This window comes from Oncorhynchus gorbuscha, linkage group LG24 (assembly GCF_021184085.1).
Source record: "Oncorhynchus gorbuscha isolate QuinsamMale2020 ecotype Even-year linkage group LG24, OgorEven_v1.0, whole genome shotgun sequence".
Taxonomy (NCBI): domain Eukaryota; kingdom Metazoa; phylum Chordata; class Actinopteri; order Salmoniformes; family Salmonidae; genus Oncorhynchus; species Oncorhynchus gorbuscha.
This window is the reverse complement of record NC_060196.1, coordinates 3,414,599-3,438,559: the sequence shown is the minus strand read 5'-3', so window position 1 is coordinate 3,438,559 and position 23,961 is coordinate 3,414,599. Positions and strand designations below refer to the sequence as shown.

At 46.0% G+C, this 23,961-nt stretch overlaps 1 protein-coding gene across 3 annotated transcripts in view; it reads left to right on the top strand.

Annotated features, from left to right (window-relative positions):
* The window catches only part of LOC124012699 (type II inositol 3,4-bisphosphate 4-phosphatase-like), a 235,042-nt gene that overhangs the window by 17,788 nt on the left and 193,293 nt on the right, over window positions 1-23,961 (top strand). For 2 of the 3 annotated variants that reach the window (XM_046326580.1, XM_046326579.1), the window contains exon 3: window positions 20,537-20,655. In XM_046326580.1, coding sequence (XP_046182536.1) covers window positions 20,537-20,655 — 119 coding nt within the window. Of the gene's footprint in view, window positions 1-20,536; window positions 20,656-22,711; window positions 22,968-23,961 lie in introns of those variants that run through there. The other variant, XM_046326581.1, reaches the window with a different exon arrangement.

Sequence of the window (23,961 nt, the reverse complement as noted above, 5' to 3'; positions counted from 1 at the left end):
GGGAGGTTCCTTCCAGTGTGGACTCTTTGATTGCTCTCGCCATCCGCATAGAACGACGGGTAGATCTTCGTCACCAAGCTCGTGGAAGAGAGCTCGCGTCAACGGTGTTTCCCTGCTCCGCATCGCAACCATCTCCCTCCTCTGGCTCAGAGACTGAGCCCATGCAGCTGGGAGGTATTCGCATCTCGACCAAGGAGAGGGAACGGAGGATCACCAACCGCCTGTGCCTCTATTGCGGATTTGATGGACATTTTGTCAATTCATGTCCAGTAAAGGCCAGAGCTCATCAGTAAGCGGAGGGCTACTGGTGAGCGCTACTACTCAGGTCTCTTCATCTAGATCCTGTACTACTATGTCGGTCCATCTACGCTGGACCGGTTCGGGTGCTACATGCAGTGCCTTGATTGACTCTGGGGCTGAGGGTTGTTTCATGGACGAAGCATGGGCTCGGAAACATGACATTCCTTTCAGACAGTTAGACAAGCCTACGCCCATGTTTGCCTTAGATGGTAGTCATCTTCCCAGTATCAGATTTGAGACACTACCTTTAACTCTCACAGTATCTGGTAACCACAGTGAGACTATTTCTTTTTTGATTTTTCGTTCACCTTTTACACCTGTTGTTTTGGGTCATCCCTGGCTAGTATGTCATAATCCTTCTATTAATTGGTCTTGTAATTCTATCCTATCCTGGAACGTATCTTGTCATGTGAAGTGCTTAATGTCTGCCATCCCTCCCATTTCTTCTGTCCCCACTTCTCAGGAGGAACCTGGCGATTTGACAGGAGTGCCGGAGGAATATCATGATCTGCGCACGGTCTTCAGTCGGTCCCGAGCCAACTCCCTTCCTCCTCACCGGTCGTATGATTGTAGTATTGATCTCCTTCCGGGGACCACTCCTCCTCGGGGTAGACTATACTCTCTGTCGGCTCCCGAACGTAAGGCTCTCGAGGATTATTTATCTGTGTCTCTTGACGCCGGTACCATAGTGCCTTCTTCCTCTCCGGCCGGGGCGGGGTTCTTTTTGTTAAGAAGAAGGACGGTACTCTGCGCCCCTGCGTGGATTATCGAGGGCTGAATGACATAACGGTTAAGAATCGTTATCCGCTTCCCCTTATGTCATCAGCCTTCGAGATTCTGCAGGGAGCCAGGTGCTTTACTAAGTTGGACCTTCGTAACGCTTACCATCTCGTGCGCATCAGAGAGGGGGACGAGTGGAAAACGGCGTTTAACACTCCGTTAGGGCATTTTGAGTACCGGGTTCTGCCGTTTGGTCTCGCCAATGCGCCAGCTGTTTTTCAGGCATTAGTTAATGATGTTCTGAGAGACATGCTGAACATCTTTGTTTTTGTCTATCTTGACGATATCCTGATTTTTTCACCGTCACTCGAGATTCATGTTCAGCACGTTCGACGTGTTCTACAGCGCCTTTTAGAGAATTGTCTCTACGTAAAGGCTGAGAAGTGCTCTTTTCATGTCTCCTCCGTTACTTTTCTCGGTTCCGTTATTTCCGCTGAAGGCATTCAGATGGATTCCGCTAAGGTCCAAGCTGTCAGTGATTGGCCCGTTCCAAGGTCACGTGTCGAGTTGCAGCGCTTTTAGGTTTCGCTAATTTCTATCGGCGTTTCATTCGTAATTTCGGTCAAGTTGCTGCCCCTCTCACAGCTCTTACTTCTGTCAAGACGTGTTTTAAGTGGTCCGGTTCCGCCCAGGGAGCTTTTGATCTTCTAAAAGAACGTTTTACGTCCGCTCCTATCCTCGTTACTCCTGACGTCACTAGACAATTCATTGTCGAGGTTGACGCTTCAGAGGTAGGCGTGGGAGCCATTCTTTCCCAGCGCTTCCAGTCTGACGATAAGGTTCATCCTTGCGCTTATTTTTCTCATCGCCTGTCGCCATCTGAGCGCAACTATGATGTGGGTAACCGTGAACTGCTCGCCATCCGCTTAGCCCTAGGCGAATGGCGACAGTGGTTGGAGGGGGCGACCGTTCCTTTTGTCGTTTGGACAGACCATAAGAACCTTGAGTACATCCGTTCTGCCAAACGACTTAATGCCCGTCAAGCTCGTTGGGCGTTGTTTTTTGCTCGTTTCGAGTTTGTGATTTCTTACCGTCCGGGTAGCAAGAACACCAAGCCTGATGCCTTATCCCGTCTGTTTAGTTCTTCTGTGGCTTCTACTGATCCCGAGGGGATTCTTCCTTATGGGCGTGTTGTCGGGTTAACAGTCTGGGGAATTGAAAGACAGGTTAAGCAAGCACTCACGCACACTGCGTCGCCGCGCGCTTGTCCTAGTAACCTCCTTTTCGTTCCTGTTTCCACTCGTCTGGCTGTTCTTCAGTGGGCTCACTCTGCCAAGTTAGCTGGTCATCCCGGTGTTCGAGGCACTCTTGCGTCTATTCGCCAGCGCTTTTGGTGGCCGACTCAAGAGCGTGACACGCGCCGTTTCGTGGCTGCTTGTTCGGACTGCGCGCAGACTAAGTCGGGTAACTCTCCTCCTGCCGGTCGTCTCAGACCGCTCCCCATTCCTTCTCGACCATGGTCTCACATCGCCCTAGACTTCATTACCGGTCTGCCTTTGTCTGCGGGGAAGACTGTGATTCTTACGGTTGTCGATAGGTTCTCTAAGGCGGCACATTTCATTCCCCTCGCTAAACTTCCTTCCGCTAAGGAGACGGCACAAATCATCATCGAGAATGTGTTCAGAATTCATGGCCTCCCGTTAGACGCCGTTTCAGACAGAGGTCCGCAATTCACGTCACAGTTTTGGAGGGAGTTCTGTCGTTTGATTGGTGCGTCCGTCAGTCTCTCTTCCGGGTTTCATCCCCAGTCTAACGGTCAAGCAGAGAGGGCCAATCAGACGATTGGTCGCATACTACGCAGCCTTTCTTTCAGAAACCCTGCGTCTTGGGCAGAACAGCTCCCCTGGGCAGAATACGCTCACAACTCGCTTCCTTCGTCTGCTACCGGGTTATCTCCGTTTCAGAGTAGTCTGGGTTACCAGCCTCCTCTGTTCTCATCCCAGCTTGCCGAGTCCAGCGTTCCCTCCGCTCAAGCGTTTGTCCAACGTTGTGAGCGCACCTGGAGGAGGGTGAGGTCTGCACTTTGCCGCTACAGGGCACAGACTGTGAGAGCCGCCAATAAACGCAGGATTAAGAGTCCAAGGTATTGTTGCGGCCAGAGAGTGTGGCTTTCCACTCGCAACCTTCCTCTTACGACAGCTTCTCGTAAGTTGACTCCGCGGTTCATTGGTCCGTTCCGTGTCTCCCAGGTCGTCAATCCTGTCGCTGTGCGACTGCTTCTTCCGCGACATCTTCGTCGCGTCCATCCTGTCTTCCATGTCTCCTGTGTCAAGCCCTTTCTTCGCACCCCGTTCGTCTTCCCTCCCCCCTCCCGTCCTTGTCGAGAGCGCACCTATTTACAAGGTACGTAAGATCATGGACATGCGTTCTCGGGGACGGGGTCACCAATACTTAGTGGATTGGGAGGGTTACGGTCCTGAGGAGAGGAGTTGGGTTCCGTCTCGGGACGTGCTGGACCGTTCGCTTATTGATGATTTCCTCCGTTGCCGCCAGGGTTCCTCCTCGAGTGCGCCAGGAGGCGCTCGGTGAGTGGGGGTACTGTCATGTTTTGTCATTAATTATCATGTCTTGTCCCTGTGCTTCCCCTTCTATTCATTTCCCTCTGCTGGTCTTATTAGGTTCTTTCCCTCTTTCTATCCCTCTCTCTCCCCCTCCCTCTCTCACTCTCTCGCTCTCTCTTCTCTCTATCGTTCCGTTCCTGCTCCCAGCTGTTCCTATTCCCCTAATCAATCATTTAGTCTTCCCACACCTGTTCCCGATCCTTTTCCCTGATTAGAGTCCCTATTTCTCTCCTTGTTTTCCGTACCTGCCCTGTCGGATCCTTGTCTATATTCACCGTGCTGTGTCTATGTTTTGCCCTGTCGTGTCGTGTTTCCCTCAGATGCTGCGTGGTGAGCAGGTGTCTGAGTCTGCTAGGTTCAAGTGCCTTCCCGAGGCAACCTGCAGTTCTTGATCAAGTCTCCAGTCTGTTCTCGTCTTTACGAGTAGTATTATGCCTTTTGTTTTGTTAAGTATCTTACTGGATTAAAAACTCTGTTTTCGCCAAGTCGCTTTTGGGTCCTCATTCACCTGCATAACAACTAGACTATATGCGTCATTTAAAAAATTTTCAATGAACATTCGAACAGTCCGGCCCTCGGCTTGTGGCTAAATTTTTTATTTGGCCCTCCGTCCATTTGACTTTGACACCCCTGATGTAGGGTATGTAAACATTATATTAAGTAGCATTGTTTAAAGTGGCTAGTGATATATTTTACATCAATACCCATCAATTCCCATTATTAAAATGGCTGGAATTGAGTCAGTGTGTTGGCAGCAGCCACTCAATGTTAGTGGTGGCTGTTTAACAGTCTGATGGCCTTGAGATAGAAGCTGTTTTTCAGTCTCTCTGTCCCAGCTTTGATGCACCTGTACTGACCTCGCCTTCTGGACGATAGCGGGGTGAACAGGCAGTGGCTTGAGTGGTTGTTGTCCTTGATGATCTTTATGGCCTTCCTGTGACATCGGGTCGTGTAGGTGTCCTGGAGGGCAGATAGTTTGCCCCCGGTGATGCGTTGTGCAGACCTCACTACCCTCTGGAGAGCCTTACGGTTGTGGGCGGAGCAGTTGCCGTACCAGGCGGTGATACAGCCCGACCGGATGCTCTCGATTGTGCATCTGTAGAAGTTTGTGAGTGCTTTTGGTGACAAGCCGAATTTCTTCAGCCTCCTGAGGTTGAAGAGGCGCTGCTGCGCCTTCTTCACGATGCTGTCTGTGTGGGTGAACCAATTCAATTTGTCTGTGATGTGTACGGCGAGTAACTTAAAACTTACTACCCTCTCCACTACTGTCCCATCGATGTGGATAAAGGGGGGGGTCCCTCTGCTGTTTCCTGAAGTCCACAATCATCTCCTTAGTTTTGTTGACGTGAGTGTGGGGTTATTTTCCTGACACCACACTCCGAGGGCCCTCACCTTCTCCCTGTAGGCCGTCTCGTTGTTGTTGGTAATCAAGCCTACCACTGTTATGTCGTCCGCAAACTTAATGATTGAGTTGGAGGCGTGCTTGGCCACGCAGTCGTGGGTGAACAGGGAGTACAGGAGAGGGCTCAGAACGCACCCTTGTGGGGCCCCAGTGTTGAGGATAGGCGGGGTGGAGATGTTACCTACCCTCACCACCTGGGGGCGGCCCGTCAGGAAGTCCAGTACCCAGTTGCACAGGGCAGGGTCGAGACCCAGGGTCTTGAGCTTGATGACGAGTTTGGAGGGTACTATGGTGTTAAATGCTGAGCTGTAGTCGATGAACAGCATTCTCACATAGGTATTCCTCTTGTCCAGATGGGTTAGGGCAGTGTGCAGTGTGGTTGAGATCGCATCGTCTGTAGACCTATTTGGGCGGTAAGCAAATTGGAGTGGGTCTAGGGTGTCAGGTAGGGTGGAGGTGATATGGTCCTTGACTAGTCTCTCAAAGCACTTCATGATGACGGAAGTGAGTGCTACGGGGCGGTAGTCGTTTAGCTCAGTTACCTTAGCTTTCTTGGGAACAGGAACAATAGTGGCCCTCTTGAAGCATGTGGGAACAGCAGACTGGGATAAAAAATGATTGAATATGTCCGTAAACACACCAGCCAGCTGGTCTGCGCATGCTCTGAGGGCGCGGCTGGGGATGCCGTCTGGGCGTGCAGCCTTGCGAGGGTTAACACGTTTAAATGTTTTACTCACCTCGGCTGCAGTGAAGGAGAGTCCACATGTTTTGGTTGCGGGCCGTGTCAGTGGCACTGTATTGTCCTCAAAGCAGGCAAAAAAGGTATTTAGTCTGCCTGGGAGCAAGACATCCTGGTCCGTGACTGGGCTGGTTTTCTTTTTGTAATTCGTGATTGACTGTAGACCCTGCCACATACCTCTTGTGACTGAGCCGTTGAATTGCGATTCTACTTTGTCTCTATACTTACGCTTAGCTTGTTTGATTGCCTTGCGGAGGGAATAGCTACACTGTTTGTATTCGGTCATGTTTCCGGTCACCTTGCCCTGATTAAAAGCAGTGGTTCGTGCTTTCAGTTTCACGCGAATGCTGCCATTAAACCACGGTTTCTGGTTTGGGAATGTTTTAATCGTTGCTATGGGAACGACATCTTCAACGCACGTTCTAATGAACTCGCTCACCGAATCAGCGTATTCGTCAATGTTGTTGTTTGACGCAATACGAAACATATCCCAGCCCACGTGATGGAAGCAGTCTTTGAGCGTGGAATCAGATTGGTCGGACCAGCGTTGAACAGACCTCAGCGCGGGAGTTTCTTGTTTTAGCTTCTGTCTGTAGGCAGGGAGCAACAAAATGGAGTCGTGGTCAGCTTTTCAGCTTTTCCGAAAGGAGGGCGGGACAACGATAGACAGCTGTCACTGATTGGGAATCATACTTAGGTAGCCCTTTTTCATTCCTTCAGTGTGGGTAGTTGACTTGTGTTAGCGGCACTTAGCCCTCGTAAGCTTCACGGTAGTTGTTTCTTGTTTTGTTGGTGTCATTCCAGAATAAAAGGAAAATGTAGGTTCACCACATTGCACTTTGGTCCACTTCTTTTGACGGCCGTGACAGAACTACCCACCACCAAAGGACCAAGCAGTGTGGCTAGGAGCGGCCCCCCCAAAACATTTTTTTTGGAGGGGGCACACGGGACGGTCGGAGGTGCCGAGGTGTGAACCAGAGACAACCTGGGAGGAGGTAGAGGGGTGGTCGGTCGACCCAGGGAGAGTGCCAGAAGCCTCCAGTGATGCAAGAAGCCTCCAGTGAGGATCCATGGCAAGAAGCCTCCAGTGATGATCCATGGCATGATGCCTCCAGTGATGATCCATGGCAAGAAGCCTCCAGTATTGATCCATGGCACGAAGCCTCCAGTGATGATCCATGGCAAGAAGCCTCCAGTGATGATCCATGGCACAAAGCCACCAGTGATGATCCATTGCAAGAAGCCTCCATTGATGATCCATGGCACGAAGCCTCCAGCGAGGAGTCATGGCACGAAGCCTCCAACGACAGCCTCCAGTCCAGAGCCTCCAGCGACGGCCTCCAGTCCGGAGCCTCCAGCGACGGTCTCCAGTCTGGGGCTCGCAGAGAGGGTCCCCAGTCCGGGGTCAGCAGAGAGGTTCCCCAGTCCGGGGTCAGCAGAGAGGGTCCCCATAGCAGAGGCGCTACCAAAGTGGGGTGAGCCAGAGGTGGAGCGGGTTCTACGTCCCGCACCAGAGCCGCCACCGCGGATAGATGCCCACCCAGACCCTCCTCTATAGGTTCAGATTTGTGGCCGGAGTCCGCGCCTTTTGTCTCTATTTTGGTTTGGTCAGGGTGTGATTTGGGTGGACATTCTATGTTCTATTTGCTATGTTTTGGTATTTCTTTGTTTTGGCCGGGTATGGTTCTCAATCAGTGACAGCTGTCTATCGTTGTCTCTGATTGGGAATCATACTTAGCTAGCCCTTTTTCCCATCTTTTAGTGTGGGTAGTTAACTTTGTTTGTGGCATCAAAGCCCTGTAAGCTTCGCGGTTGTTCATTTTGTTTCTTGTTTTGTTGGCGTCATTCCAAAATAAAGAGGAAAATCTACGCTCACCACGCTGCGCTTTGGTCTACTTCTTTTTACGGCCGTGACATTTTCAAAGCAACGACCAAGGTGGGAGGATATCCTTTCAATATCCAACCACAGATATTAACAAAAAGGCTACTAAGTATTCTGTTTGTTATCTTAGCACAATTAAATAGGAACTCTGCATACTTTGAATGCAAAAGGGAAGAGTCTTGAGAGATTTACAATAACCTAATATTTAACCTCACAACGATCTTTGAACAAATATAGCTGCTACTCGGGAGAGAGGGTTCACCAAGGGGAGAATTTAGAATGCTAAAAAGTAGTCCCTCTCAGTTAGCACACCTCGAATTCTTCAGCCGCAGAACCATTAGAGTTATTTCCACTTGTTGCCTAGTAACTGTGGAGGAATGATTCGGTGTCAAACGGTGTGCCCGGCTATGCACTCCAAATTAATCACGCATTAGGTTTTTTATTCACACATTTTACCACACATTCAGCTTGAAGTGATGCATGTATATCAACATCATACCTACAGCAGGTCTGAACAGTACTGTCAACACATTGAGGTGGACTGAGTTCACATTATGTATTACCGTTATAATTGTTTGTCACTATTCCATGGACTTTGTTTGACCTAAACACTACAGGCATTGTGGAACTAAGACCTACATAGGCATTCATAGTATGAATCTGCATACGGACACCATGGCCTTTGGTTGTACTGTAGCCTGATTGGTTGTAGTCACCGTGCCTAATCTCCCTGTGGACTTTGTTTGACCACCACAGTGGCTAGTCTCTCAGGCAGTCATGGTGTGTGGAAGGACAAGTTTCTCTTTAGAGGTCTAAACAGTGGGATGATTCAGCATAAAACACCCTCCTGTTTAGTGTCTGATTGGTTGAAGCCAGTAGCCTCCGAACATTAGAATTCCCAATGGCCCTGTGCCACAACAGGAAGTCTCTCTCAGTGGCCTCCAGGGGGAAGTCTCTGTGGAGAGGGGCTGGCGCTGCGTCAGGATGCCCAACTTGGCAGCTCCTCCTCTGTGTACCAATTTCTGGTGTTTAGGTAGGGTCCACGGGCAGTCCACCCAGCTGAGATGAGAGGAGATGTGGGGTAGAGGAGGAGAGGAAGGGAGGGGTTGAAGGGGGGTTTCAAAACCTTCCCAACACACTCTGTCAACTACCAATTAAAGCTTGATGAATCGGCTTCCCTCATTAGCTGTCGCTCGGCACACAAATTAGGTGCGGCTGTCGTTTGATAATGCCAACGTCGGAAAACAATGTTTCAAACGCCAGTGTCGTGTCCTTCATTTCTCATTCAGGTAACCTAACCACTTCACACACAGAGGGGGGCATTTCAAAACACCTTACTGTACTTTTTAAGTTTTTCTTTTGAACTTTGCAAATAGTTTTTGTCAATGTGGATCAAGCTTTACTCTGATCACTAGTATTGACGATCATGGCCGTGTTATAATGAGTGTAAGCGAGGGGCAGGAGGCCATTTTAACTACAGTACAGTAGATCTCTTCATGTACTTCTGTCTAGTAATGTTCTAGACAGAAACACACTTCTAATAATTGGAAATTTTGGAAATGACCCCGGCTAGATCTTAGAAAACGGCTTCCTATTCCCTACATAGTGCTCTACTTTGTTTGCTATATAGGGAATAGGGTGCCATTTTAGATGACCCTGGATGTTGGAACAACGGATGCACACATTCAACGTTTCAAAAGAGTGGAGCCCCATAGTATATTTGGATGTAATTGGCGCAGGATGCAGTTGCTCCAGCCAAATGATACGCCAAGCCCACGGACATTCATTTATTCTCCGCAATAAGTCTGGATCGGAGTACCTCCACGACGATTTCTAGAATGTAAACACATTCTAACCATTCTGACTGGTCCAGAAACTGATGGGTTGGGCCAGAGCCAGAACACATGTGGGCTTTGATACTTTGATTGGTTAGAGATTATCCAATCACTGAAGACTTTGTTTTCTACAACACCCCGCATTTTGACATCCCCACAAATGACTTCAATGATGGCAGTTTCAGACTGAAGTATGTGGCGAACATAGCGCCGTTTGGGTCACCAGGCAACCGGTGTATAACTCCCTGTACTGTAGCTCCTTTAACAAAGGCCCAATCATCATTTCAACTCAGCATGGATACAGGATAAAGGAAGGGAAGTGGCCAATTTGTTTCCCAGAAAAAGAACCACCAATATGAAGGCAAACCATCTTCAGCATGGATGCAAACAGTCAACATCTGTTACTGTATGTCAATCTGACATGGTACAAACACACTTCAAAGATTTACTGGAGCCGTTTCTTCTGTTAAGACACTCAATCAACATCGATTTAAATAAGTCCAAAGCCAGGTAAGAGATGTGTGCCACTTTATTTATAATTTGTATTGATCAGGGGTCTCTAACCTTTTCTAGCATGAGAGCTACTTTTAAAAGATGAAACATGTTGCGAGCTACTCATTTTTTTCTAGCTTTCAGATAAGCACATTCTTCTCTTCCCGGGTCCTTAGTGTACAAGATAAAGTTGTTTTCTGTCAATATATCTAGTAAAATAATGGTTCATTAACAACTCTAAGGGGGGCCATATAAAACTTGTGATTATTTTCCAAATTATGTCTAATATTTTCTCAAATGATGTTTTCTCAGTTTTATTTGGGGGGGGGCGGGGTCACTCTTGAAATTACAATTGTTCATAGATAAACAACGAAATTGGATGTTATGAATCCATGTCAATTGATAAATATCAGCAGAAGACAAAACAAATGTGGGTTTGGAAGAAAGCTAATAAATAGTGAGTGTAATTCCCCTTTAATTGCACATCTGTCCTTTTAATTGCACATCTGTCCCTTCAATTGCACAGGAACGTGTTGATCAAGCTTAATGTGCTGGTCTAGCGATGGTTCTGTACTGCTGCTGTTCATTTCATGGCAAAGTTTCCAAATAATAAATCATAGATACAAATGATATACTCATTCATGGTATACTTTCGCCAGGTAAGCCGCCTTTGCCGTTAACATTTAATGGATAAGGGTTTTGGGGAAATTATTTCTGTCAACTCACAAGATGGTTATCACATCAAGTGGAGTAATAGACAAACGCGTGCGCCACACAGACAGACAGGGGCAATATTGCTGGAAATGAATTGGCAGATGTTGTGTTAGGTTTTTTTTTTAAGCCAATCGTGGCTAACCATGGGTGGAATAATGTCAAAGCTGCATTGATTAGTTAGTAGCTGGGAGCTTGCGGTGTTGCATACTTGTGAGATTTGTTTGTGACCGTTTGCAATGGAACACATGAAAAACTGCGTATTCTTTCGGGAATTGTTTGCCGAGCTACTCATAGGTGGGCTGTGAGCTACTCGCTAGCGGTCTACCTGTTGGAGACAGATTATCATTCGCTAGTCAGCTCCTCACTTTATGGTGTGTGTTCTTTATTTGGTATTTTGACTTCACATAATCAACATCTGTCCATTAATTCTACATCTTTCACTAGTCTAACATCATATGGTTGTCATTTTCTCTGTTTAATTGACATGTCAGATGTATAGACTCTCTCCACAACATGAATTGCCATTCTAGTAATATAACAGGCATTATATTTTCCACAGACCTGATGGTGAACACTGAACAGGTGTGAAAATGGCTGCGGCAGATGCAAATAATGCTGTCAAAATAATTGAAGCGCTGATATAATTATCGTGATTAATAATCCTCATCTGGAGAGTGGTGTATTTGTCTCCCATAGCAACCCCCACTGTCTCCCCTTCTCTCTCCATTTGCCCTTCCAATAGAATTTAGGTTCCCTGTAAGGTCACAGGGGAGATGGCACTGTATTTAAACAAAGTCCCTGTGAATTTGTCGTAAAGTGTCAATGTATACACATTCTTCCTCTTGCCCTTTCTTTCTTTCCCTCTCTTTTCTGTTTCTTTCCCATATCCCTGTTTCAGTATCCATTTTTCTCTTTCTCTCTCTCTCTCATCCCCAGCCCTCTCTCTCTCTTTCTCTCCATATCTCCCTCTTTCTCTCTCTCAATCTCTCTCCCTTTTCATCTTCCTCTCTCCATCTCTCCCTCTCTCCCTCTCTATCTCAAATGTTACGGACCTCATAAAGTCAGCAGTTGAATTTAATGCCTGTGGCTATGGTCCTATCACTCTGTGAAGCGATGCGGATAGAGATGTCCACTGTCACATGTCAATCCTCAGTAGAGTGTGATATTAGGTGAGATCCCAGGACCTGTCAGAGATCCTCTGAGCCTTTGAACTGAGAGAGAGGATCAAACACTGTTGAGCAACTCCCCAGTTCTATACCACACTTCCAATCAAACTGTATTAGTCACAATGCAATAGGTGTAGACCTTACAGTGAAATGCTTACTTACGAGCCCCAATTCAACAATGCAGTTTAAAAAAAATACAGATAAGAATTAAAAGTAACAAGTAATTAAAGAGCAGCAGTAAAATAACAATAGCGAGACTGTATACAGGGGGGTACCGGTACAGAGTCAATGTGCAGGGGCGCCGGTTAGTTGAGGTAATATGTACATGTAGGTAGAGTTATTAATGTGACTATGCATAGATGATAATAACAGAGAGTAGCAGCGGTGTAAAATAGGGGGGATGCAAATAGTCTGGGTAGCCATTTGGTTAGGTGTTTAGGAGTCATATGGCTTCGGGGTAGAAGTTGTTTAGAAGCCACTTGGACCTAGACTTGGTGCTCCGGTACCGCTTGCCGTGCGGTAGCAGAGAGAACAGTCTATGACTTGGGTGGCTGGAGTCTTTGACAATTGGATGTGTTGCTATGATTGTGGGAGAGATGGAGAAAGAGCGAGACATAAAGCAAGAGAAAAAGAGAGAGAGAGAGAAATGATGAAATGTAGGGTAAAGCTGAGGTACAGAGGGAGCGGATCTTCTATGGTCCCTGGGAAAATAGAAGTGTGTGTGTGTGTGTGTGTGTGTGTGTGTGTGTGTGTGTGTGTGTGTGTGTGTGTGTGTGTGTGTGTGTGTGTGTGTGTGTGTGTGTGTGTGTGTGTGTGTGTGTGTGTGTGTGTGTGTGTGTGTGTGTGTGTGTGTGTGTGTGTGTGTGTGTGTGTGTGTGTGTGTGTGTGTGAGTTTCTGTGCGCATGTCTGTTCTTCTGCCTCTTCCGTTCTAACGCTGCTTTCTTCAGCCCGTTAATGGAACTCCAACATATCTAATATTAAGATCTGGGTTGTTGATGGAAGAACAGAGGAACGTCACAATGTAGAATCCATCCGATGGAATAGCACCAGAGAGATGGCACCGCATCGTAGTTGGCTGTGTTGTTTGGTTCTGCCTGGCACTGTCGCCTTTCCTCCATGACAACAGGTTAGACATGGTGGAGGCATCTCCCTATAGCTCTGATTTTAGATGGATACACATTCTGGAACAGTAGTTTGCATATTGTGTTCTAGAAACTAACCCTGATGGCAGATGCTTTGTGGCCTCCTGGAGCAAACAAGGGCGAAAGACTCTATGATGTTTTTTTTTTGTGGGCTGACACACACACGTGCACTGACACACACTTGCTTGCAAGCACACATACACACACACACTCACACTTCACGCTGTTTCTAGCCCACGGTGATGAAGGAAATGTATTAGCCCAGGGGAATCCAATACTGGAATGTTGACTGTCTGCTCCAGTCTGGTGACAACATTTACTAAGAGGATGTGTTGTCCCTGTCACTCCATACCATATGTCACACTGTCTGTTACCTCAACGACAGTCACTATGTCACTACGGATCCACAAGGACTGTTAGTCACACGGCCCTGTCTCAAACTGTGGTTCAATCCATCTATTTAACTGACTCCTTTACCTCACTTCTGCCTTCGTAGTGCCCCATGACTGCTGCGTTGTTGTGTCTGTCTACATGCCACTGTCAGTGTTGTAGTAGACGAGGATACTCATAATGGAATGTAAAAATCAACTGTTATCTGTACACTTGTCTGTCTGCCAATGGTCAAAATCATAATTTAAAATAATAATGCCGTTGACAGTACATTTTGAAAGGTTGTTCATCATTCAAATAATGATCAGACTAAAAGCTAAGTTATTATTTCAGTTTACAACCATACAATTTACTCACCCAAACCCCAGGGAGTCACAGATAAACACCATATTTTCAGATAAAAGTCTTGGCTATTTTAGGATGATAAATTAGCGATGATTGTAGCCATTGCATCGGAGCAGAAAGTAATTTGCTTTAATGCTGAAGGACTTTAATCCAGATCGAGCCAGCCAATTAGCCTAACGGGCTGCATTACATCTGGCGTGGTCAGACCTCCTCTAGTATTTTCATGACTCACCCACTCCCTCTCTTTCTTGCCTTCTATCACTTCACTCAATCCTTCTCTCTTTCTATTCCTCTTCCCATTATCTCTCTTTAACTCTCCTCACCTTACCTCTCACTCTCTCAACCTGTTCGCTCTTGCTCTCTCCTGTCTGTCTCTATTTTTCTCGCTTTCTCCCTCTTGCTCTCGGTCTCTCGCTCCATTTGGACACCATTTGTGTCATAAGGAAGAGGCTCTTTGAGAGTATCATGGTACCTAGAGTGTTGTTAGTAAGTTCCATACAGCAGGCTGCTATTCCATCCACTCTTTTGATCTAATAAAAAGCATTCAGGAAATATTTGTGCCCAGTCAGTGAAATGGACAAAGAGACACCAACAACCTAAAGAGGAAATGGAATTAAATTATGTGATTTAGGCTTATTTCTGATGTCACACGGTTTGAATGGGGTCATCGATTGAATGATAAATCATTCTTTTTTTTCTACCCCTTTTTTCTCCCCAATTTTGTGTTTTCCAATTGGTAGTTACAGTCTTGTCTCAACACTGCAACTACTGAACGGACTCGGGAGAGGTGAAGGCCGAGAGCCGTGCGTCCTCCGAAACACAACCTAGCCAAGCCGCACTGCCTCTTGACACAATGCCCACCAATGTTTTGGGGGAAACACCATACACCTGGCAACCGTGTCAACGTGCACTGCGCACGGCCCGCCACAGGAGTCGCTAGTGCGCGATGGGACAAGTACATTCGTGCCGGCAAAACTCTTCCCTCACCCGGACGACGCTGGGCCAATTGTGCACCGCCCTATGGATCTCCCCGTCGCGGCCGGCTGGACTCGAACCCAGCTAGCATTGCGATGACATGAGGTATCAGTCTACTTAGTGACACCCAGAGAACATTGGCGTCAGAGCTCTTATTGTGGGACTCTGAAACAACTGTGAATTGAGCCACATTTGTCAACCTATGTGTATTGAACACTATTCCCAAGGAAAAACAATACTGCGTGGATTTTTAGGAGTCTGATAACGCTGAGGAGGACGTTGGGAAAAAATATCTTACCACATTTCATTGATTCCCAATCCTTAGGTAAAGATGTACAGTGGAAAATGAATGTCAATACACACAATAGGCTGACTGGGGAGGTGATTTCACACAGTCACAGTCCTGCGATAAGTGCTACAACACTAATATTTGCGTAATCTCTTCACAGTTGTGTTCTGTGGGTGTCACTGAGTAGACTGATACCATATTTCATTGCTTCACATTGAAACTTTGTTTAATGTTATCTAGTCTAAATATGGCATGATTCCACCAATTGAAACCTTCTGCATCACTTTCAAAGAGGTACTTTTATTTTGAAGGCAAACTGCAAATTCCACTATTGTACCTAATCCTTATTGTGGCTAGTTTCATAACACATAACCTGGTCCAGTCGAGCTTCACTAGACAGATGAAGCTAGCTGGCTGCTTATAACCTTAGCTTTGGGCAACAGGGTTAAGTAGCTGGCTAGTTATTTATTTTTCATGAGCTGATTTCAATAGGCGAACAACAAGTGGCTACCTAGCTAATACTTACTCACAAGGATTCTGAAATCAATTGCTAAGAATAATGAAAATGACTGCAGTTTCTACTGGTCATTGTTTTCAGGCTGGTTGTAATTTGTGCTAGCTAGGTACCAAGCTAAAGCTAGCTAGCTACCCCAGAAGTTAATGTCAAACAAATAATGCTTTATTACCAACGCGTATTGTAAAACACATCGTTCGTGGCCGGTGTTTACTTGTTTGCAGGCGTTTTCGACAGTGCTACTGATAGTAGTGGTGTCGCTTGGCTTGCACGTGTAAATTCAGAACACACAACATTCTGTAATAGAACTGTTATTTGACGTGTCAAATTAAAAGCTTATTTAACTTGTCAAATAGTGTGATTTGACGTATCTTTTTTGACACGCAAAGACCCAAACGGCGTTCCATAGTATGTCGTGACGCTAATAGCAGTGAAGATATTACTGTGTAATTCCTGTAAGGCAACATCTGAAAAATAGCGCACTTGGTAGTGTGTACCAGTGCTCGACTAGTCGCGAAAGCCAACATCCCCCACGACAGAGAACGGTTGATTGTTAAGGGCAATGAATTCCATTATCTTGGCGTTAATGGATTCCGCCTTTGAGTTGTCTCGCTTACTCTCTCAAATGACTGCTCGACTTGTTGACTGCTCGATCCACACAGCAGACATTGTGGGCTAGGTTAGGAATGCTGTGTTTTATGTGGTGGTGTCAGTACGTCATGTACCTACGTTATATAAGTATGCACATCAGCTTTGACATCGGTTTTGCACATCGCCGTTAATCTAGACATAGGGCCGATACTGATGTTGGCATTTTTAGCTAATATCGGCCGATACCGATATATCGTGCATCCCTAAATGAGACCCTGTTGATATTTCACTTTGAATTTGACCGTGTGTTAATTAAACGATGTGTTGCACTTCCAACAATGTGAATGCTTCAACCAGAACTGCTCTACATTGCTCTGACATCCCATTTGTTTGCATTTGTAAACAAGTCAAGGTGACTACTCTCACCTTGACAAGTCAATCAGCATTCTAATGCTGTAGTTAGGAAAATGGCTGGTACTGGCTGCAATTTACATAAGGACAACAACAACAAAAAATTGTGTGAGTCGTAAGTGCTTGCATGTATGCATATGTGTGTGTCTGTGCATGTTTCTGCCTGCATTCAACTGTACATCTACTTCTTGCAGTATGGTATAACCCAACTAAGGAAGGGATTCCATTCTACAGGTTGAACCCGTTGTCTTGGTGTATGTCCCAGTGCATAGCCCTGTGTCTCTCACACTCTCATCCTCCAAAGATCAGAGAATGCTAGATGGACCAGTTCACTGAGACTCCAGTACATCAAGGAAACAAAGGTCTTTACAGCAAAGCCGGTGTTTTATGCCTTAGCACCATTCATACAGTGTTAGTCCATTAACTCTGTAGCTTCCTCTTGACTCTCCTTCAATTCTCCCTTGTTGTAGCCTTTTGATTTTCTGTGCCGTACAGTTGCTTATTCTGTAAAATCGACCCTCCGAGGGGGAATTACACATAAAAAGAACAACCTTCTGTCATATTTTGCTGCTTTTATGGATTTTTGTTCTATTGAGTAATGTTACTCGGGGTTACGATTTCACTAAATAATGTGCTATAGTGACAACGCACTTTCAGAGCGGATCAATTCTCGTTTGTCTGCCAGAATGTTGCTAGTTGGATAAAGTGCACCATTTGGACATAGTCCAATGTCCTGATTCAGATGTCTCACCCTGTAGTCCTAGAGCACTGTAGTCAGATATTACACCCTGTCTAGTAGTCCTAGAGTACTGTAGTCAGATATTACACCCTGTCTAGTAGTCCTAGAGCACTGTAGTCAGATATTACACCTGTCTAGTAGTCCTAGAGCACTGTAGTCAGATATTACACCCTGTCTAGTAGTCCTAGAGCACCTACTGTCTAGTAGTCCTAGAGCACTGTAGTCAGATATTACACCCTGTCTAGTAGTCCTAGAGCACTGTAGTCAGATATTACACTGTCTAGTAGTCTGTCTAGTAGTCCTAGAGCACTGTAGTCAGATATTACACCCTGTCTAGTAGTCCTAGAGCACTGTAGTCAGATATTACACCCTGTCTAGTAGTCCTAGAGCACTGTAGTCAGATATTACACCCTGTCTAGTAGTCCTAGAGCACTGTAGTCAGATATTACACCCTGTCTAGTAGTCCTAGAGCACTGTAGTCAGATATTACACCCTGTCTAGTAGTCCTAGAGCACTGTAGTCAGATATTACACCCTGTCTAGTAGTCCCCTAGAGTCCTAGAGCACTGTAGTCAGATATTACACCCTGTCTAGTAGTCCTAGAGCACTGTAGTCAGATATTACACCCTGTCTAGTAGTCCTAGAGCACTGTAGTCAGATATTACACCCTGTCTAGTAGTCCTAGAGCACTGTAGTCAGATATTACACCCTGTCTAGTAGTAGAGCACTAGTAGTCCTAGAGCACTGTAGTCAGATATTACAGTCTAGTAGTCCTAGAGCACTGTAGTCAGATATTACACCTGTCTAGTAGTCCTAGAGCACTGTAGTCAGATATTACACCCTGTCTAGTAGTCCTAGAGCACAGTCAGATATTACACCCTGTCTAGTAGTCCTAGAGCACTGTAGTCAGATATTACACCCTGTCTAGTAGTCCTAGAGCACTGTAGTCAGATATTACACCCTGTCTAGTAGTCCTAGAGCACTAGTCAGATATTACACCCTGTCTAGTAGTCCTAGAGCACTGTAGTCAGCACCCTGTCTGTCCTAGAGCACTGTAGTCAGATATTACACCCTGTCTAGTAGTCCTAGAGCACTGTAGTCAGATATTACACCCTGTCTAGTAGTCCTAGAGCACTGTAGTCAGATATTACACCCTGTCTAGTAGTCCTAGAGCACTGTAGTCAGATATTACACCCTGTCTAGTAGTCCTAGAGCACTGTAGTCAGATATTACACCCTGTCTAGTAGTCCTAGAGCACTGTAGTCAGATATTACACCCTGTCTAGTAGTCCTAGAGCACTAGAGCACTGTAGTCAGATATTACACCCTGTCTAGTAGTCCTAGAGCACTGTAGTCAGATATTACACCCTGTCTAGTAGTCCTAGAGCACTGTAGTCAGATATTACACCCTGTCTAGTAGTCCTAGAGCACTGTAGTCAGATATTACACCCTGTCTAGTAGTCAGATATTACATCCTGTCTAGTAGTCCTAGAGCACTGTAGTCAGATATTACACCCTGTCTAGTAGTCCTAGAGCACTGTAGTCAGATATTACACCCTGTCTAGTAGTCCTAGAGCACTGTAGTCAGATATTACACCCTGTCTAGTAGTCCTAGAGCACTGTAGTCAGATATTACACCCTGTCTAGTAGTCCTAGAGCACTGTAGTCAGATATTACACCCTGTCTAGTAGTCCTAGAGCACTGTAGTCAGATATTACACCCTGTCTAGTAGTCCTAGAGCACTGTAGTCAGATATTACACCCTGTCTAGTAGTCCTAGAGCACTGTAGTCAGATATTACACCCTGTCTAGTAGTCCTAGAGCACTGTAGTCAGATCAGATATTACATCCTGTCTAGTAGTCCTAGAGCACTGTAGTCAGATATTACACCCTGTCTAGTAGTCCTAGAGCACTGTAGTCAGATATTACATCCTGTCTAGTAGTCCTAGAGCACTGTAGTCAGATATTACACCCTGTCTAGTAGTCCTATTACACCCTGTCTAGTAGTCCTAGAGCACTGTAGTCAGATATTACACCCTGTCTAGTAGTCAGATATTACATCCTGTCTAGTAGTCAGATATTACACCCTGTCTAGTAGTCAGATATTACATCCTGTCTAGTAGTCCTAGAGCACTGTAGTCAGATATTACACCCTGTCTAGTAGTCCTAGAGCACTGTAGTCAGATATTACACACTGTCTAGTAGTCCTAGAGCACTGTAGTCAGATATTACACCCTGTCTAGTAGTCCTAGAGCACTGTAGTCAGATATTACACCCTGTCTAGTAGTCCTAGAGCACTGTAGTCAGATATTACACCCTGTCTAGTAGTCATAGAGCACTGTAGTCAGATATTACACCCTGTCTAGTAGTCCTAGAGCACTGTAGTCAGATATTACACCCTGTCTCGTCATCATAGAGCACTGTAGTCAGATATTACACCCTGTCTAGTCATCATAGAGCACTGTAGTCAGATATTACACCCTGTCTAGTCATCATAGAGCGCTGTAGTCAGATTTTCCACCCTGTCTTGTAGTCCTAGAGCACTGTAGTCAGATTTTCAACCATTCAGTGACAGCATATGGCTCTTTGTGGTTGCTTCAATATCTACATGTATTGTCCAATATCACTTTACAGTAAATACTGGTGACCACAGCCTCAGACTGAGCCAGAGAGGGAGTGACCATTCCTGGACAGGAAGTGTTGGTTTCCTATGATGGTCTCGCCTCCCCTCGTCCCAGTCTTCCTGCCAAACAGGAAGCCTGGAGGAACTAGGGACTGACCAGGGGTTTCACTGACAAACATTAAATCCTAATAAAACGGACAGTCCTCAGCACACTCACTCAGCTGAGGGAAGAAGGAAGAGAGAAGACTGACTGGCAGCCATGTTAGTTTGACGACTGGATCTCAGGAGACAAGCTGCTTTCCAGAATTAAGGACATATGGCTTCCCATGTCCTGTACAGTGAGGATACTTCCCTGAGAAATAGTTTAGTAATCCTTCCACCACTCTCACCTCATGCCCCGGGAATGGTGGGGTCGTGGTGATTTCCCTCCTCCTTCCTCTCCTTCCCCTTTCCCTTTTGACCTTTCTAGTCAACCTTGCGTTGTTTGATGTTGGGGTTTTACTCAGGGAATGTACTATACTGACTGTCCTCTCTCTCTCTCTGCCCTCCCCCTTTCATCAACTCTCTCTCTCTCTGCTCCATCTTTCTCTCTCCTCCCCCTCTCTTTCTCTCTATCTCTGTGTGTGTGTGTGTCCTCCCCTTCTCCAGAGTGCAGGGATCTGATTGGCTCAGGCAGAGACAGGGCGCCCAATGCTCTAGTCCAAGTTGCTGTCATCGACCCCCGGGAACAATACCTGGTCTCCCAAGCCTGCACAGAGATAGTAGAGGTAAGGCACATGCATATGCACTGACACACACACACACACACATATGCACTGACACATATACACACACACACACACCCTTTCACAAGCCACTTAATGCAGCTACCTCCCCTCCCTCCTCACTCTCTCTTTCTCTCACACACACTCCTTTGGTATCTCACTCCCTTTCTCTGCCGGTGATTGTTATTTTTACTGTTAAAGGGTCGCTCTGGTTCACTGGGTCTAAGTTGCTATTGCTGTTGTGGTTAACATGGAACCCAAACCGGGTGTGTGCGTGCGCCATCGTGCATAAATGTATTTTGTCCCCCCACACCAAATGTGATCACGACACGGAGGTTAAAATATAAAAACAAACTCTGAACCAATTATATTAATTTGGGGACAGGTCGAAAAGCATTGAACATGTATGGCAATTTAGCTAGCTAGCTTGTTGTTGCTAGCTAATTTGTCCTGGGATATAAACATTGAGTTGTTATTTTACCTGAAATGCACAAGGTCCTCTACTCCACCAATTAATCCACACATAAAACGGTCAACCAAATCGTTTCTAGTCATCTCTAATCCTTCCAGGCTTTTTCTTCTCTTGACTTTATATTGCGATTGGCAACTTTCATAAATGAGGTGCATTACCGCCACTGACCTCGTTCGTCTTCAGTCACCCACGTGGGTACAACCGATGAGGAGATGGGAGAGGCAGGACTTGCAGTGCAATCTCGTTGGCGCGTGCAAGCAATGTGGGTGCAATAATTGAATAATATAGATTTTTTTATTTATTTTGCAACGCACGTGCACGCGACACGAGCGGTGTAGTCAGCCTGTTAAGTCTTTCTCTCTCTCATTTGCTCGCTCTCTTTTGTTCCCTCCCTCTCTCTCTCTCATTCTCTCTTTCTCATTCTCTCTATCTCTGTCTCAATTCAAGGGATTTATTGGCATGGGAATAATGTCTCTCTCTCTCTCTCTCTGATTTGTGGTTAGAGCCCTCTTTCTATCTCAATCTGACTATCAGTCAGTCAACTGCAGTAGCAGACTGTTTGCATGTGCCCTCTGTGTTTGTGTGTGTGTGTGTGTGTGTGTGTGTGTGTGTGTGTGTGTGTGTGTGTGTGTGTGTGTGTGTGTGTGTGTGTGTGTGTGTGTGTGTGTGTGTGTGTGTGTGTGTGTGTGTGTGTGTGTGTGTGTGTGTGTGTGTGTGTGTGTGTGTGTGTTGAGTCTCTGCGCTCCATACAGTCTCACGGAAGTGTCTGTGCCCTCCGACCTTTGGCATGCCTCTTTTATTGCCCTCAGAGCTGGAGTGTACCATGGCAACAAGAGCACAAGTGTTTTCGGGGCGGCAACATCTGTCCCGGGCTGGAATACCCACCTAGAACACACACACACACACACACACACACACACACACACACACACACACACACACACACACACACACACACACACACACACACACACACACACACACACACACACACACACACACACACACACACACACACACACAGTGGTGTAAAGTACTTAAAAGTACGTAAAAATAATAAATCATGTAAATGGTGTTGGAGTGTGCCCCTGGCTATTTGTCAATTTAAAAGTCTAATTGTGCTGTCTGGTTTGCTTAATATAAGGAATTTGAGATTTAAAATGAATACTTGAGTATATTTTAGCAATTACACTTACTTTTGATACTTAAGTATATTTAAAACCAAATACTTTTAAAACAATTTTAATGGGCGACTTTACATTTACATTTAAGTCATTTAGCAGACGCTCTTATCCAGAGCGACTTACGACTTTCACTTTTACTTGGTCATTTTCTACCATCACACACACACACACACACACACACACACACACACACACACACACACACACACACACACACACACACACACACACACACACACACACACACACACACACACACACACACACACACACACACACACACACACACACACACCTCAACAAATCAGTCACTCGTCTTTCCCTTTCTTCCCCCCTCCTCTCCGTCACAGACTGAGGGCTCATGTGAGAGAACACAAAGACGGGTTTTAATCTCTCTCTTATCTAGCTGATTAAGCAACAGGAAGATTGACTGTTTTCAAGACAGTCCCTTCGTCTCTTACTGTAGAAACTCCATAGAAAATAAAAGGATTCCTCGTCCTCCACTCACTCTGGAAAACACAGGATGTGGTACAGCAGTTAGCAGTACAGTACGGCTCAGCTGCAGAACTAGTGTGATTCCATAGCTGTAATGTGACTCTTGCTTTGGAGAGGGATCTGAGAACAACATGGACTGTTGCTTTCGGCTTCTCAAAAGGAGGGTACGTATGGATACTGTATGTGTGTAGCCGTGGAGATCTCTTCTGATCATACTGTAGACGTGTCTCTGGATTTATAGTCGCATGGTATTGTACATATTGAACCAGACGCAGTGTAACTTCTGTATCTGACTGGTCGATGTATTGGAATGACTAGTCTCTCTAATTCATTACGTATCACTGAACACTGATAGGGAGTTTTTGGGGGGGATCAACTCGTATTTATTTTCAAAGGATAACAGACAAGAACAAATAGCATCAGGATTTACAGTAAGAGACTGAACAATAACACTAAACTGGCAGTACACCATACAGAGTTTGTGTGTGTGGCCAGCCATAGGGAGTCCCTATACTACATTGTTTAATTGAGCTCTGTCTGTCTGTCTGTCCATCATTCCTCAGTGCTGCAGCTGTTCCTTCATTGACCTCTCCGGTTAAAAGGGGAAAGGCCCTGTGTGTGTGTGTGTGTGTGTGTGTGTGTGTGTGTGTGTGTGTGTGTGTGTGTGTGTGTGTGTGTGTGTGTGTGTGTGTGTGTGTGTGTGTGTGTGTGTGTGTGTGTGTTTGTGTGTGTGTGTGTGTGTGTGTGTGTGTGTGTGTGTGTGTGTGTGTGTGTGTGTGTGTGTGTGTGTGTGTGTGTGTGTGTGTGTGTGTGTGTGTGTGTGTGTGTGTGCGTGTGTGAGTGCGTGTGTGCGTGCGTGCGTGCTCACACTCATGTCTGTGTATGAAGTGTGAATATGTCGGAGACAGGCCGGCTGCCGTGTGTTGTTCCCAGAGGCACCGGTGTCCAGCAGCTGGGTCTTACCAGACTGGCAGCTCCCGCTATGCCTGGAGACAGACTGCGCCACCCCCCCCTCCACACACACACATATGTGATCAGGGTGTTATTGAACTCTTACAGAGCAGGTGTTTCCTTATCCTAAACAGTCCATCAGTCCATCTTGGGGCAGTGTGAAGCCTATAGGACAGACCCTTTTTTTCATTTGAATTATTTTTGTTT